This window comes from Hippocampus comes, unplaced genomic scaffold (genome assembly GCF_001891065.2).
Source record: "Hippocampus comes isolate QL1 unplaced genomic scaffold, H_comes_QL1_v1.1 scaffold86, whole genome shotgun sequence".
NCBI classification, from domain to species: domain Eukaryota; kingdom Metazoa; phylum Chordata; class Actinopteri; order Syngnathiformes; family Syngnathidae; genus Hippocampus; species Hippocampus comes.
The window spans coordinates 1,562,467-1,577,323 of record NW_017805882.1 but is presented as its reverse complement, the minus strand read 5'-3'; the positions used below and the strand labels follow the sequence as shown (position 1 = coordinate 1,577,323).

The following is a 14,857-nucleotide window of genomic DNA, read 5'->3' as shown; positions in this document are numbered from 1 at the left end:
CGTCTGGGCTTTAGTTTCTTGGTTGGTTCAGGTTGACAGCAAGATGCAATCTACTGGGAAGTTCCTGAAAGATGATATTTATTTAAACATGTATGTACAGGAAGTTTCGGCTTACTTTTGGCATGTGTTGCATTTTCAACATTAGGAGCTTAATGAATTCACTAGCACGATAGATGCTTATAAAGAAGAGACAAACGGCTTGGCAGATGTTCATATAACACTCAAACATACATGGAAATGTTGGTATTTCCAAGAAGATTGCATTATATAGGTAATGTGCATAATTAAAACAAATCTGATTATCAAGTTCCTTCTTGTCAGATGAAAGCAGGCAAACTGTGATTATCACAATCAGTAATTCTCCGGATTATAATGTCAGTGTGGCCAGTTAGGAGTGCACAAAGCAATAATTGTCCGTGCTTCCTACCCGCAATATTTTGTTGTTTTTGCCCATACAATAAATATTCAGAATATTACTGAAGCATACATAAACCTGACGACCAGTCTGCAGTAAAATGCTACAACTGAGAGTCATGGGTGAGCTAGTGTTCTTCAGGAAGCTGCTTTTTTTTTTTTTTTTTTTTTTAACCTGAAGGTTTCTTTTGCCAAGGACAACAGTTATAAACCTCTAGGTGGCTGACAGTCATTTATTGTAAGCTGCAAGTACAGTGCATCCAGAAAGTATTCCCGTTTCACTTTTTCCACATTTTGTGTTGCTGCCTCTTAGAAAAATAGATTACATTCATTTTTTTCCCTTAAAATTCTACACGCAACACCCTACAATGATATCGTGAAAAAAAAGGTTGTTTTTTTTTTGGGGCTACAATGATATCGTGAAAAAAAAGGTTGTTTTTTTGGGGAGGCGGGGGGCAGCAATTATAGCCCCAAGTCTTTTTCTATATAAAGCTTTGCCCATTGCTCTTTGGAGGTTGGATGGGCCGCATCAGTGCACAGCCATTTTCAGATCTCTTCAGAGATCTGAAAATGTGAAGCGCTGGGAATACTTTCAGGGCGCATTTTAGAATTGACGCATTTAGAGAATATAGTGTTTGGGAAAATACACACTCATCTGCACTAACTGTTATAAATAATTGTATTTGTAAAATTTTGTGAGTGGGGAAGCTAATTTAGTATTTTCATCACCTGAGGAAAAGCAATGAGCACAATAATCATCAATCAACATCTTTCGTCGTTGTCGTCACTCTAGCATCAAAACAGCTTGGCTTAATGTGACCCTACTTTCAAGCAAATCTCGAAAGGGATACTTTACTAATTTTGCCATTTTCGGCAGTAAAATGTGAACATTTTGTCTATAATGAATTTGATAACTTTTATTATCTTCCATCTACAATTAACACCTTCACAAACACGTTTTTTGCCACTTGGTGTCGACTGAAAATGACCTCACATACTCAGGGGTCGGGTCAAGACTAATCACGGCTCAGCTTGTGAATGTCAAATGAAAAGTAATGAAGTTAATCAAATTCATTATAGATCAAATATTCACTTGTTTGTGTTGAATATGGCAAAATTTGTAAAGCATCCCTTTAAGTTGCATAATGATACCTAATGTCACTTTGATTGACAACGGAGGACGTTGGAGGTGCTGCTCAGTCAGTTTTAGTACCAAGCATCCACATGGCATAATTTGTATCAATGTCCAGCTGACTTTTTTTTTAGTTTGTTTGTTCTTTTCACCACATGCTCAGCTAGAAAGCCTTGTACAGTATTTAATAAAATTCCCTACATGGCCATTGTGCTTGTAGTCCCGTCTTTTGATTCTAGATTTTATTGCCACTGTACAGCAAAATGAAAAATGGAGATGACATTTTTTTTTCATGTTTGACTTTACAATTCTAAGCCTACTACAGTAATCTGCCACTTTTGGAAAAGGATAAAAATTTAGCCTTTCCGCAGACTGTTTAGAATGTCCCACTTTAACGATTAAAACTAAAGTACAAACTATGATCCAAAAAGATTTTGTTATATTTTCAAAGTCATTATCTAACACTACCCTCATCAATAAATGAATTACAAATGATTTGATATTGGCGAAGATTCTACTGTCCACTTAGAACCCAAGCTAAACTTGGCTCCGCCCTGACATACAAAGCTGGTCTCTCAGTCGATGGATTTCTTCAACATGCTTCACACCTAAAACTTTCCAGCTTTTCCTATTTGGATGGGAATTTGTCTTGAGGTATTGTAGACTTGCCACAAATCTGCATTTGTTTTTAAACAAATGGCTAAGAATTGATTCCGCAGGGGGGCATCAAGTGGTGGTTTTGTGAATATTGAACTGCGAATATGCAGGAGATTACTATCTGGTATTCTGTACCCGAACTACGGAACGCATCAACACTAGCCTCCCTGACATTGTGTACTTGCATTGCAAACACGACTCGACTTATAGACACCTTCGAGTGGAGCATAAAGCTGGACAGGTTCTCATATTCACAGGACATGATGTTTGCTGAATTTGTTGGTGGGCGAGGTGGGGGGTATTGAAGGTCTCCGGTAATTACATGATGGAACACTGGGTGGCGCCACAGCAGTCCTTAATGATGGCCACACCTGATTTCGTGACGAAGGGTTTGTTGGATGGTGGCTCCAGAACTTGTCTTTTGGGCTTTGGAGGATCTTGGTGTACTAATTATGGAATGGAAGAGAAACATTTACAGTTTAGAAGTGTGTATTTGTTTGTTTGGGTTTTTTTTTGTGCTTTTGTATGTAAATAAATATGTCCACTCACTTTGTTTGACTTTGAGTTTGTTTTCCAGTGGCATCAATTTCAGCCTGAGGAAGTCTGCCATCTCCTTGTCCTCCTCCTGCTCCCTGAGTCATATCGCAGTGATATTAACATTGAATTTCAAGTGCACACGCATGCTTGCATTTCCCCCCTCTTAGATCTACCTTAATCTCTCCACCTCTGCATCATCCACCAAGAAATCCCTCTTCTGCACCAGTTTATGGATCTTTAGGATCAGTTCCTCTTCCTGTTGTTTGTCTTTCTTGCTTTTGTCTTTCTCTGCAGGAACAGGAGATGGTAACGTCACCGCAATATGTCGCCATGACAAACAGTTTTGTGGTGCCAAAGACGAATTGACCTCTCAATGACCTTAGAAGAGCTTGCGGTAATGCTAATATGAAAGCTCTGTGGGTTGTGTCATTCCGTGCATATGAAAATGAATTGGGAATACATTAGCCTTGCTCAGCAGCCACTGTTTGAGTGTCTGCTACTGACTAACTTAGCTTGAAAAATGAGTGCAACCATCTGCCAGCAGAGCAACGAATGCACAATGCTTGAGTCCATTGTATATGTGAGTTATGCGACAATCAAGTAATTGACCTACGAGTTGGGTAAAATGGTTCAAAAAAGAAACGGATTCCTTTCACTAATAATACAGGGTGTTCCAAAAGTCTTGGGCTCATTTGAAGTCCCCATATTTCTATAAATCAACTATAAATGGTAGTCAGATAAAAGTCGTGCCATTTTAAAGCTAATTACATTAAGTTTTTCGTAAGGCTATTGATCTTTTTATTTCTTTTCAGACCCATTAATGGCATTCACTCAACCAGAAAAGGCGTTTTGTGTGCTCGAATTTGCAAAAACTGAATCATGGACTGTTGTTCAACGTGCATTTCGCAGAAAAGTCGGAAAGGAGCCACCAGAGAGGAAGTCCATAGTGAGATGGCATGGTAAATTCATAACGGATGGGTGCTTATGCTTTAAACTGAAGGCACGAATAACAGAAGCTGTTGCAACCATTGACAATGTAATGCTGGGACGCGTTTGGCAAGAATTTGACATCGGAATATATAAGAAAAATAAACACACACACAAACACACACACACATATGTGCGTGTGTGTGTGTGTGTGTGTGTGTGCGCGTGCGTGTGTGTATATACAGAAATAAACATCAAAGTTTTTTTTTCGTTTTGTTTTTTAAATGAGTATAGACTGCCAGAGGGACGTAGCAATTGAAGAGCTTAGAGATGGAACTGGAAAAGTGTACTCGCATTGCTGGGAACTCCTGCAGTCTCAGCAAGTATGTCGGCATCACAAATGTGTCGTCCCTTGGCCTGAACACCTCTCTTGCGTGAAGCAGCAAACGGAGGTGGGTCTTGGCTGCTGTGGCCACAGTGGCTTTTTGTCGTCATTTATGATGCAGCCCAATCTTTTGCAAGAAATAGTGTGCTGATGTTGCAGGGAAGCTAAGCGCGCCTCCAACTGAAATAAGGCTGCATGCATCCCTTTGATGCCAGTCACCCAATCAGGTCCTGGATTTAGGCCCTCTTCAGCTGGCTATTGGAATGACTATAAACTGCCGCTATGCAATCTTCCACTTTTTCTCTGAAACATGTTACCACATTGGCAGGCCATTTCATTAATTACATCAACACCATCTAACACACGGGTGGGTGAACTTTTGTGCTCAAGGGCTACTTTTGAATTTTAAATCAGACAGATGGGCCAGGTAGGTCATTTGTAGATGAGGCCAAATATAGTTAAAATGTATATAATTGTTTTCATGATTTTCTTTTCATTGCATAACCATTCATGTGCTATCCCAGTTTTCATTATGTAATTAAATAGCATTTATTAACCACATTTAAAAATGTGGGGTGTTCTTGCATATGTTTAAATCATTTCCACAACAAATCAATGAACATTATCTAAATAGCATTTATTAACCACATTTAAAAATGTGGGGATTTTTTTGCATATGTTGAAATAATTTTCACAACAAATCAATGAACGTTATCCGATGAATTAATCAATTTTAATCAATTTATTTTGCTGCAGCAAAAATAATGCATCGATACTTGATGAATCAGATTCAACAAAAAAATTGTCCTTTACCGAAACTATTATAACACTTAGACATTAAATTTGAATGATTACACTGAAAAGTGTCTCTATATTCATTGTTGCATTAGTATCAACATTTTATATGCATATAATGGAATATATACATTAAGTACAATTTAAACTTCGCTCTCGCAATTTTACTAATGAATTTAGTAGCAATGTTGCACTGCATCATCGGGAGACAAGTTTCAGCTCTTGGTTTGATGCGGTAGAGTTGCATTAAATGAGGCTTGCGAAGTCAAGGTATATGAATACAAGTCTGAAGATTATCTTTTTGAAAAGTTTTGAGTATACTGTACAGCTCTTTTGTTAGATCTCATGAGATCACACAGGTGTGCCTAAAGGTGCCGGTGAATGTGACATCTAATTTGTGTTGCGTTCACCGCCGGCAGCGCAATCAACACGAAGCAGCTCAAATTGTACTTTGGTGTGGAAACAGGCTCGCTCGTGCGCGTCACTCGCAACCATCCCGTGGATGTCCTATTTATATATCACTGTGACGCATGCATGCATGCTTTCTGCCAAACGCTGTCATTCTTTTCCACCCTTGTTGTACCGTGTCACACAAAGAAGCTGACAAGAGAGGGTATGCATGCATCGGTTTGGGCTGAAGATGTACCTGGTACTGCAACAATCTGTCTCAATTCCTGTTTCAAACTCATGATGTCTTTGCACAGCTGGATGTCGTCCATCCTACAAGAAAAGGAGACATTAACTGCTTTCATCACACTTAAGAGTAAATATGGACAGTTGAGTGTCCGGAAACCTGCCCTATAAATGTGATTTATTATTAGTAGTATGATTTTGTGATAAATGCCCCCCAAATTGAATATCTTTCATTTGGGTTTTACATTTCTTTTCAATTGTCTTGTTTTGTATTGTTTTTTTTTTTTTTTTTTTTTCCAGTGAGGAGAAACCGGATCTTTTATGTTTCCATTGCAATAGACTTATTGTCATTGTACGGTATGGAGAACACCATACTATAATATGATGAAATATTTGACTCTATATCTTTCTAGCAATGGCAATTTATTAGTGGAATAGCCACGATATAACAGATAGAGATACCTTTCTTGTATTGTGTTTCCTACATATAATGTAGGGTTATATTCTTAATGAGGAGGATCAAAATGTGCCCACTAGAAACAGCTCTTACTGTGATTTATAGCGGTTCTACACTACTGTTTGTTTGTTTGTTTGTTTGTTTGTTTATTGAACATATATAAAACATACAATAACATGACAAAATGCAAACAAAAATTATGAAAGGAAAATAAAAGTAAAAGTAAGTAATACAAACATCATCACAGTTATATGTTCAAAGGAGTAGGAAGAAGTATACAACTTGTTGTGCAATAATGTATATTGATCATTTCCAATACCAAAGAAAACTGCAAACTACAGAGCCAACAGTAAACGATTGGCCCTAATTGGCTGTCCATGAGTCCACTTCTACTTCTTTTCGACATAGCGGATGTCAGATTCTTTAGCTTGTTTAAACAGAGGTGAGACTTGTCAGATTGACATGACTTGTGAGCTCGAATGCCCGTTGAGCTTGTCATGAAGACGTCATGACATCAACCCGCGTGGCAGATGGAGAGCATGCGACCACCGATCACTTCACGCGGTACTGACGTCTCAGGGCCTTGGCATCAACACCCGGTCATCCCCCAACGCCCCCCTCTTCTCTTTCTCTGTGAGGGATGCCACACATTTAATTCCGCCAGTGATACATCAGCCTGATGACTCATGCACAGTCGCCCCTCCCTTCTGTGCTGCTCTATTCGCAGCCTCCCTCCCTCTCGCAGCCTGGGTGTTGAAGTCTCTCAGTGCTATCAGTGGATTCCAGAAGCGTCCGCTCTCCGAATGCCAGTTTTACACACGTTTCCATGTGTTTGTGTGGCAGCTGGAGTCCAACACAAGCTGACACAAGGAGAGAGAAACTGCACGGCGGCAGCGTAGTGAAGCCTTTCTGTCGACTTGAACTCTCCACAAAAATCACTCAGTGTCACGTGAGGGCACACTACAAGCAACGATTCACACACCGTTACCTTAAATTTGACAACAAAAATGGCCATTCATACATTCGCAACCTACAACGCATGTCTGATGAAATCCAATGTGATAATTCATCTATATTTTGTGCAGTCCGATCTCTTAGCGGCGAGAATGTATGGTTTGCAGTTTTGTGCTCAGATCGCGGTTCCCGCCATCCAATGTGGAGTCTGGCTGTTGTCCCTGTGCTAGCGCGACGTTTCTCTGCGTCCTCCAGCTTCCTCGCAGATTACAAAAACTTTGCATGTTAGGTAATGTGAAGATTCCATTCAGGACTAATGAAGATAAGTGCTGTAGAAAAATGTATTTGATGAAAAGATCATGTCTTTTGATCATGCAATTTTCATGGCAAAATGTAATATTTTATGTACATCCATCATATCAGACGATGTTTGTGTTGTTGTTTTGGTGTATCTAACATAGCCTGGGAGTGAATCAAAACAATATAACATATCAAATTGCATGTATTTTAAACTCCGACATTTCTAATCTTGCTGTAAATCCGTACTCTACTTTGATTCATGTCTGAGTCATATATTTCAGGTAAAGGGCCTTCTGTGTGTCGGCGTGATCTGTTTTTAAAATTGAGCAAAAGAAATGGAGAGTGGGTGGAACAAGGAAACGATGCAGCTGCTTCAATAAACTGTAAAACTGCGAAGCCAAAGAGTCAAGTGGGACGATGTGATGATTGAGGGTGGTAAATCGACTGCAATCCTTGAAGCTAATGTTAATGAGGATGCAGTAAATTCTTCATACAACTGCATGTATACTCAACTGGGGTGGGCAGTACGTTTGTTACTGTTTAGAGAAACACTATGAAATGAAGATAATATAAAGGTGAGAATAAAGGAATACAGTTTCATGGAAGAAATGGGTTGTAAATGTAGGTCAGTGCTTGTGATGGCATCTAGGCCGACAGAAGGCCTTGCTACCCGTGACTCCTCACCAATGATAATCAATGTAAAAATGAGTGGCATGTCAGGGCAGGATGCCGTCTCATCCAGCAGCCAAGGACAGCGGTTGGCATTTTGATGACCTTTGTGTGATTAGATCTTTGCAGTGCTCCCCCTCTATCCGGTCTTCGAAAAAAGAAAAACATTTTGCAACTCACATGAAGCGTAGCTCGGACTCCCGACGCACCAGGACCTCCCTGAGGCGCTGGATTCGAGCCATCTCCACCTCAATCTCTTCCGGACACATGGTGCTCTCAGCCATGGAAACGTCACAGTGACCTGGGAAACACAAACAGGAAACAATCGTACTGTCGCGTCTTTCACAGACTTTTATTAAGACAGTGACAGCTTCATCACACACTCAAGAATCACTTTCGACAAAAATATTGGACCAAAAAGAAGTCAAAATAGCATTGGTTTCTACTCCAAAATATGCCACCTGCTAATGGGAGTGTCAGATTTGGAAGGGGAGGAGGTAAGTGATTCTCCAAAATATGCACATGAATGAAGGAAGACTGTTCTTATGGTCTCATGCAGGCGCTAACTTGTACGCCTGTTCAATAAGATTGCTGAAGTTTTGATGCACTAAAGAGAGGCTTGGACCGACGAGAGCAGCTGTGTCGTCACACTGATTGTCTTGTTTCGACCTCACAAAGCACCTCAGCTATGAAACACATTCATTCGTTCATTACACTCGAATGCCGCAGAACCACATGCAACAGTGACCACAATGCTGACCTTCCCTTCAACCATCTCATGACCCCTTTTTTTGCATGCACTATGATCCCGTGATGGGTGATACAGTGAAAGTGAGTTTCTCAATCAAAGTAACAGTAACACTTGGCAAAATTTCATGTCAGAGTAGAGCACAGACCTCGATCAAGAATGGACATGCCTAATTTGGACCAGCACCAAATTGTCCATTTTCATAGACAGGCCCCATCATGGATATGCCGCAAATAAGTACAAAAGTCGGTGAAAAATACAAATAGCAGTGATTAGAAAAGTAACCAAGCAAGTAGAGGGAATATTATTTCAACGGTTTAATTTATACAGCACTTTTCACAGACATGGCTCACAAAATACACGAAGGATATAGCCATCATTACATACTATATTTATTTTATGTACTTTTTAAAAAAATAATATATCACATGCCCAAACACAACATTTTACCTTTAACAAAAATTCCTTAAAAAAAAAAATCTAAAATACAAATCCAGGAATAAGAAGCATGCTTTTGGAATGTGGAGGCAGCTTGAGTATTTGGGGCAGACCCATGCAAATCCAAAATTGGCAAATCCACAAAGTAGGGACCTGAGCTGAGCTTTAAACCTGGGACCTTTAGAATATGAGACGTGACAACCACAACTCCAATACCTTGCCTTATTTCATTGACAGTAATAATGAAACCGTAACATGATAAACAGAAAAAGGAAAGTCAATGCACACATTGGCACTGACACCAGTTGTCAATATTATAAAATGTCAAATTTACCAAGTGCTGATCTGAGATGTTTCCTGGTGGGTCACATCAGTGTGGTGAGACAGCTGGGGCTCCTGCAGGGTGCCGAACTGCAGTCAGTGAGCATGAAGCTGACTCACCACAGGCAAGCAGACAAGCCTCAAACAGAAAAGGAGGGCTTGTTTGTTCCGTCGCCAGCATTGAAAAGCAGATCAAAGTTTTGACGGTAGCCAGCAGCGGCACGACGCAAACCAAGCCTGAGTGCTTTTAAACTCATGCTTTTTCCACATTTTTTTGCCCGCTGATCTGAATGGACTTTTTAAAGTTGCCTATGAGCTTGCTCAACCCTCCACACGAAGAGCCGAGACAACAAGGAATGACCACTGTCACCACTTCCGAGATTTACAATAAAACAAATTTGACGCCAGCATGAGAAGCTGCAGACACATGTAGGTCGGTCTGTGCTTGCTAATTAATACATCCCACGCTGCATTCATTAAGCAAACCGCCTCATCAGTGGAGCCCAGGATTAGGATTTAATGAGGTCGGCAGCAGGCGGGGGGGCTCCACAACAGGTGAATGTCAGCATCTGCGTGACATCAAGCTGATGACACATCCTGCAGTCTCACACACACACACACACACACACACACACACACACTGGACCGCACTCCCACCTCCTTGAAGGAGAACTGCCCAGGGAAGGGGGCTGCGCTTCTGTTGGTTTATATACACAGAGGAAAGGTAGCCTTAGATCGACAGTCTGTGGAAAATGTAGCTGCGTCTTTTTCTGCTGTAAAGTTTACACCAGGCTCCCTCGTGATGACTTGTCCTCAGTGGGGATTATCGCATTGGGCGTCATTACTTGCGTCATTCGGGTTGAGTAATAATAATAAAAAAAAATTAAAACATGGTATGCAGTGGAAATAATAACACATATAGGAGTTATAACTACAATAAAAAGTGGTTTTCATTTTGAACCTATAAGGTCTGAAACTATTGTCCTTATTGATTTACTGTCAATATTCATACAAGTGTAGTTTCATGGCTTCTTTTAAGGTGAGAATTGTCTGCATTGTGTGTGGAATATAAGATATGCGTGTTGTTTCTACTCAGTTGGATGGAAGAGATGGACTCTTTCATCATAATGAGCCTGTGAGACATTATTATTATTTTTATATTTTTATATTTTCTTGCTCTTCATACTTCTCGCTTGCTGACTGGACATAAACACTAACATATGGCAAAAAAAATAATTTATTCAACGGTTTAATTTATACAGCACTTTTCACAGACATGGCTCACAAAATACACGAAGGATATAGCCATCATTACATACTATATTTATTTTATGTACTTTTTAAAAAAATAATATATCACATGCCCAAACACAACATTTTACCTTTAACAAAAATTCCTTAAAAAAAAAAATCTAAAATACAAATCCAGGAATAAGAAGCATGCTTTTGGAATGTGGAGGCAGCTTGAGTATTTGGGGCAGACCCATGCAAATCCAAAATTGGCAAATCCACAAAGTAGGGACCTGAGCTGAGCTTTAAACCTGGGACCTTTAGAATATGAGACGTGACAACCACAACTCCAATACCTTGCCTTATTTCATTGACAGTAATAATGAAACCGTAACATGATAAACAGAAAAAGGAAAGTCAATGCACACATTGGCACTGACACCAGTTGTCAATATTATAAAATGTCAAATTTACCAAGTGCTGATCTGAGATGTTTCCTGGTGGGTCACATCAGTGTGGTGAGACAGCTGGGGCTCCTGCAGGGTGCCGAACTGCAGTCAGTGAGCATGAAGCTGACTCACCACAGGCAAGCAGACAAGCCTCAAACAGAAAAGGAGGGCTTGTTTGTTCCGTCGCCAGCATTGAAAAGCAGATCAAAGTTTTGACGGTAGCCAGCAGCGGCACGACGCAAACCAAGCCTGAGTGCTTTTAAACTCATGCTTTTTCCACATTTTTTTGCCCGCTGATCTGAATGGACTTTTTAAAGTTGCCTATGAGCTTGCTCAACCCTCCACACGAAGAGCCGAGACAACAAGGAATGACCACTGTCACCACTTCCGAGATTTACAATAAAACAAATTTGACGCCAGCATGAGAAGCTGCAGACACATGTAGGTCGGTCTGTGCTTGCTAATTAATACATCCCACGCTGCATTCATTAAGCAAACCGCCTCATCAGTGGAGCCCAGGATTAGGATTTAATGAGGTCGGCAGCAGGCGGGGGGGCTCCACAACAGGTGAATGTCAGCATCTGCGTGACATCAAGCTGATGACACATCCTGCAGTCTCACACACACACACACACACACACACACACACACACTGGACCGCACTCCCACCTCCTTGAAGGAGAACTGCCCAGGGAAGGGGGCTGCGCTTCTGTTGGTTTATATACACAGAGGAAAGGTAGCCTTAGATCGACAGTCTGTGGAAAATGTAGCTGCGTCTTTTTCTGCTGTAAAGTTTACACCAGGCTCCCTCGTGATGACTTGTCCTCAGTGGGGATTATCGCATTGGGCGTCATTACTTGCGTCATTCGGGTTGAGTAATAATAATAAAAAAAAATTAAAACATGGTATGCAGTGGAAATAATAACACATATAGGAGTTATAACTACAATAAAAAGTGGTTTTCATTTTGAACCTATAAGGTCTGAAACTATTGTCCTTATTGATTTACTGTCAATATTCATACAAGTGTAGTTTCATGGCTTCTTTTAAGGTGAGAATTGTCTGCATTGTGTGTGGAATATAAGATATGCGTGTTGTTTCTACTCAGTTGGATGGAAGAGATGGACTCTTTCATCATAATGAGCCTGTGAGACATTATTATTATTTTTATATTTTTATATTTTCTTGCTCTTCATACTTCTCGCTTGCTGACTGGACATAAACACTAACATATGGCAAAAAAAATTATTTATCATGTATGTAACTATTGCACGTGTCTGTGTGCATGTGCGTGTGTGTGTGTGTGTGTGTGTGTGTGTGGTATATATATATATATATATATATAGAGGCATTTTTAGCCATGTAACTATTAAAGCACATGCATGTAGAAATAAATTAAATTTAAAAAATCCCCAAAATATTAATACATTTGTGTCCACTGGTAGCACACGAATATATGTTCCTTTTGCTCGTAAAACTATTGAATAGGTTGAAGTTGAAAAATATTAATTGAACCCCAAAATGCTACTGAGTTGGACGAATTGGTTTGACAATATAACCTATAGTTTTATGTTTTTATGAATCCGCAATATTTTTTTTTCAACAATGTGTGGCTTCAATCTTTAACACCAGTGTTCTTTCAATGTGAAATCTCGACCTTCCGATACAGCAAACACACTCGAATGTGTCAAATCGCGCATGTCAGCGTGCAGGCGAACTCATGGGCCTAAATCAAGCATGCACATTGCAACCTTGAACAACAACAACGCGCAGCTATCTTCGAACGACAGATCGGACTTTACCTTATATGCCCATCTCCTTGCATTACTGTGTTTCTCCGAGAAATTGCTCACCTTTGTCCGTCGTCCACGCCGTTTGCGACACCGCGCCGTAGCTCCTGAGCGCCCGCTCTGTGGCCGAAAAAGACTTCTTCATTTCCATGTTCGCCCAGAGAACTGCCTGACCCTAAATGTACACGTCTTACGCAAGTCTAATGCTTCCTGGAGCCGAGTTTTCAGCCGGCTGAGCCTGAGACGCCGAGCATAGTTATCCGAGCTCCTCGGTCCCTCGACGTGCGGATGGAGGGGGATGCAGGGAGCATGCGCGTTGCTGACGAGGAAACGAAAAGCGGGGAAACGCCCACTGGCTTCGAGAGGACTCTCACAAGGTTTTTTTTCCCATGTATAACCCACTTTAAAAAAAAGCAGCTGGAACAAAGTGTTATACAAATATAAAATCAGCCGGAGTTGGAATTGAGAATGCAAAGCAAGTGATTCACTATTCATTCTCGATAACAACGGTGTGTTTGATGGCAACTGCTTTTAAATTTAATTCTCTTCATTTTCATCACTCAAAACTTCCGCTCAGTTGATTTAAGCTTCTACTTGCTTGGTTCTAAATCTTTTCAAGTTGTAGTCATCGACATGGTGGCCACCACATGCGCTGCCCACTAGCCTGTTCAATACTGCTGCTCTCCAGTGAGGGGGCATTGTGATTGTCATTTAAAAATGCAAACACTTGCAGAAATTTATAGAAATAAAGTATGGTATATTGATATTTGTTTCCTAACTTGTTAAATCGTTATCGATATACAGGGTGTTCCAAAAGTCTTGGGCACATTTTGACATTGAATATCTCAGAAACTATTACGGATATAAAAATGCATCTGGTAAAATCAGAAAGTTTGTAATCTCAATTTTTACATGGAATGTTCAAAGATGTTCAATGTGAGCGCCATTGGTCACACGACACACATCAAGCCGATTGTCAAATTCTTGCCAAACGCGTCCCAGCATTGCATTTGTCAATGGTTGCAACAGCTTCTGTTATTCGTGCCCATCCGTTATGAATTTACCATGCCATCTCACTATGGACTTCCTCTCTGGTGGCTCCTTTCTGAATTTTCTGCGAAAAATGTGTGTGCGTGTGTGTGTGTGTGTGTGTGTGTGTGTGTGTGTGTGTGTGTGTGTGTGTGTGTGTGTGTGTGTGTGTGTGTGTGTGTGTGAATGTTTGTTTGTGCCCTGCAATTGGCTGGCGACTAGTCCGCGATGTACCCTGCCTCTCGCCCAAAGTCAGCGGCAGGAGTAGGCTCCAGCTCACCTGGGACGCTAATGAAGAGAAGTTTTGGCAATTTCTAAAGTACTCCAATATACTGTAAAAACTCACACAATGCACAGTACAGTACTGTAGTACGTTCATCTGTATTTATTCATTAATGTAAATGATTTTTTTTTTATCACCGTCACAATCACTTAACTAGTTTCAAATATGATCACCGACCCCATCACTGATCCAAAAATGTCAATGTGGTGTCAAAATCAACGCAGCATTTATTTAGCTTCACCAGCCGATGTAATAAAACAAACAGTTCAGTCATTTGACTTATGTAGTAAACATTAGCACACAACAAATCTAACCTCCTACAGTATAATTATAAATACTACAAAAAATGTAAATTCCAGCACAGTTGAAAGGTGTCTGATAAATAGTGTTAGGATGGATTATTCTTATTTATTTTTTTAAAATGAAATTCACATCAACATTTAACACAATCAATCAACAGGTTTTCCTTCGTGTCAGTGAGACAAATCAAATACAACTAATCCCATTTGTATACTTTGTAGGAAAAGGACTCTTGTCACCAACTCTTCCTGTGAAATGATAGCGAACACACAAGTGCAGCGATTCATGATTCATGCCCACCCCCCCAAAAAAGCTTTTTGGCAGAGGTCTTTGCTTACGATTTATGCACTAACAGGTTCTTGTTTACATAGTAGTCAGTGATGTTTGTACAAATGATGATTTGTCTCAA

At 40.3% G+C, this 14,857-nt stretch overlaps 1 protein-coding gene across 2 annotated transcripts; it reads right to left on the bottom strand.

Moving 5' to 3' along the window:
* Positions 1 to 2,392: 2,392 nt before the first annotated feature.
* bmerb1 (bMERB domain containing 1) lies at positions 2,393 to 13,164 on the bottom strand. 2 transcript variants are annotated; one of them, XM_019889335.1, is made up of 6 exons: positions 12,900 to 13,164; positions 8,041 to 8,161; positions 5,494 to 5,567; positions 2,914 to 3,028; positions 2,753 to 2,835; positions 2,393 to 2,649 (listed from the first exon to the last, which is right to left on the bottom strand). In XM_019889335.1, exons 1-6 carry the CDS (start codon positions 12,985 to 12,987, stop codon positions 2,522 to 2,524), a joined length of 609 nt encoding a protein of 202 aa, XP_019744894.1. In that variant the 5' UTR covers positions 12,988 to 13,164; the 3' UTR covers positions 2,393 to 2,521. The 2 variants fall into 2 exon arrangements, with proteins under 2 accessions (XP_019744894.1, XP_019744895.1); XM_019889336.1 differs by lacking the exon at positions 12,900 to 13,164 and adding an exon at positions 9,381 to 9,471.
* Between the last annotated feature and the right edge of the window lie 1,693 nt (positions 13,165 to 14,857).

Excerpts from the sequence above, each read along its gene's own strand:
- bmerb1 (XM_019889335.1), bottom strand. The coding sequence starts at position 12,987 with ATGGAAATGAAGAAGTCTTTTTCGGCCACAGAGCGGGCGCTCAGGAGC. Across the intron at positions 5,568-8,040 it reads GAGTCCGAGCTACGCTTCAT|GATGGACGACATCCAGCTGT; the intron begins GTGAGTTGCAAA and ends CTTTTCTTGTAG. Across the intron at positions 2,836-2,913 it reads GCAGAGGTGGAGAGATTAAG|GGAGCAGGAGGAGGACAAGG; the intron begins GTAGATCTAAGA and ends GATATGACTCAG.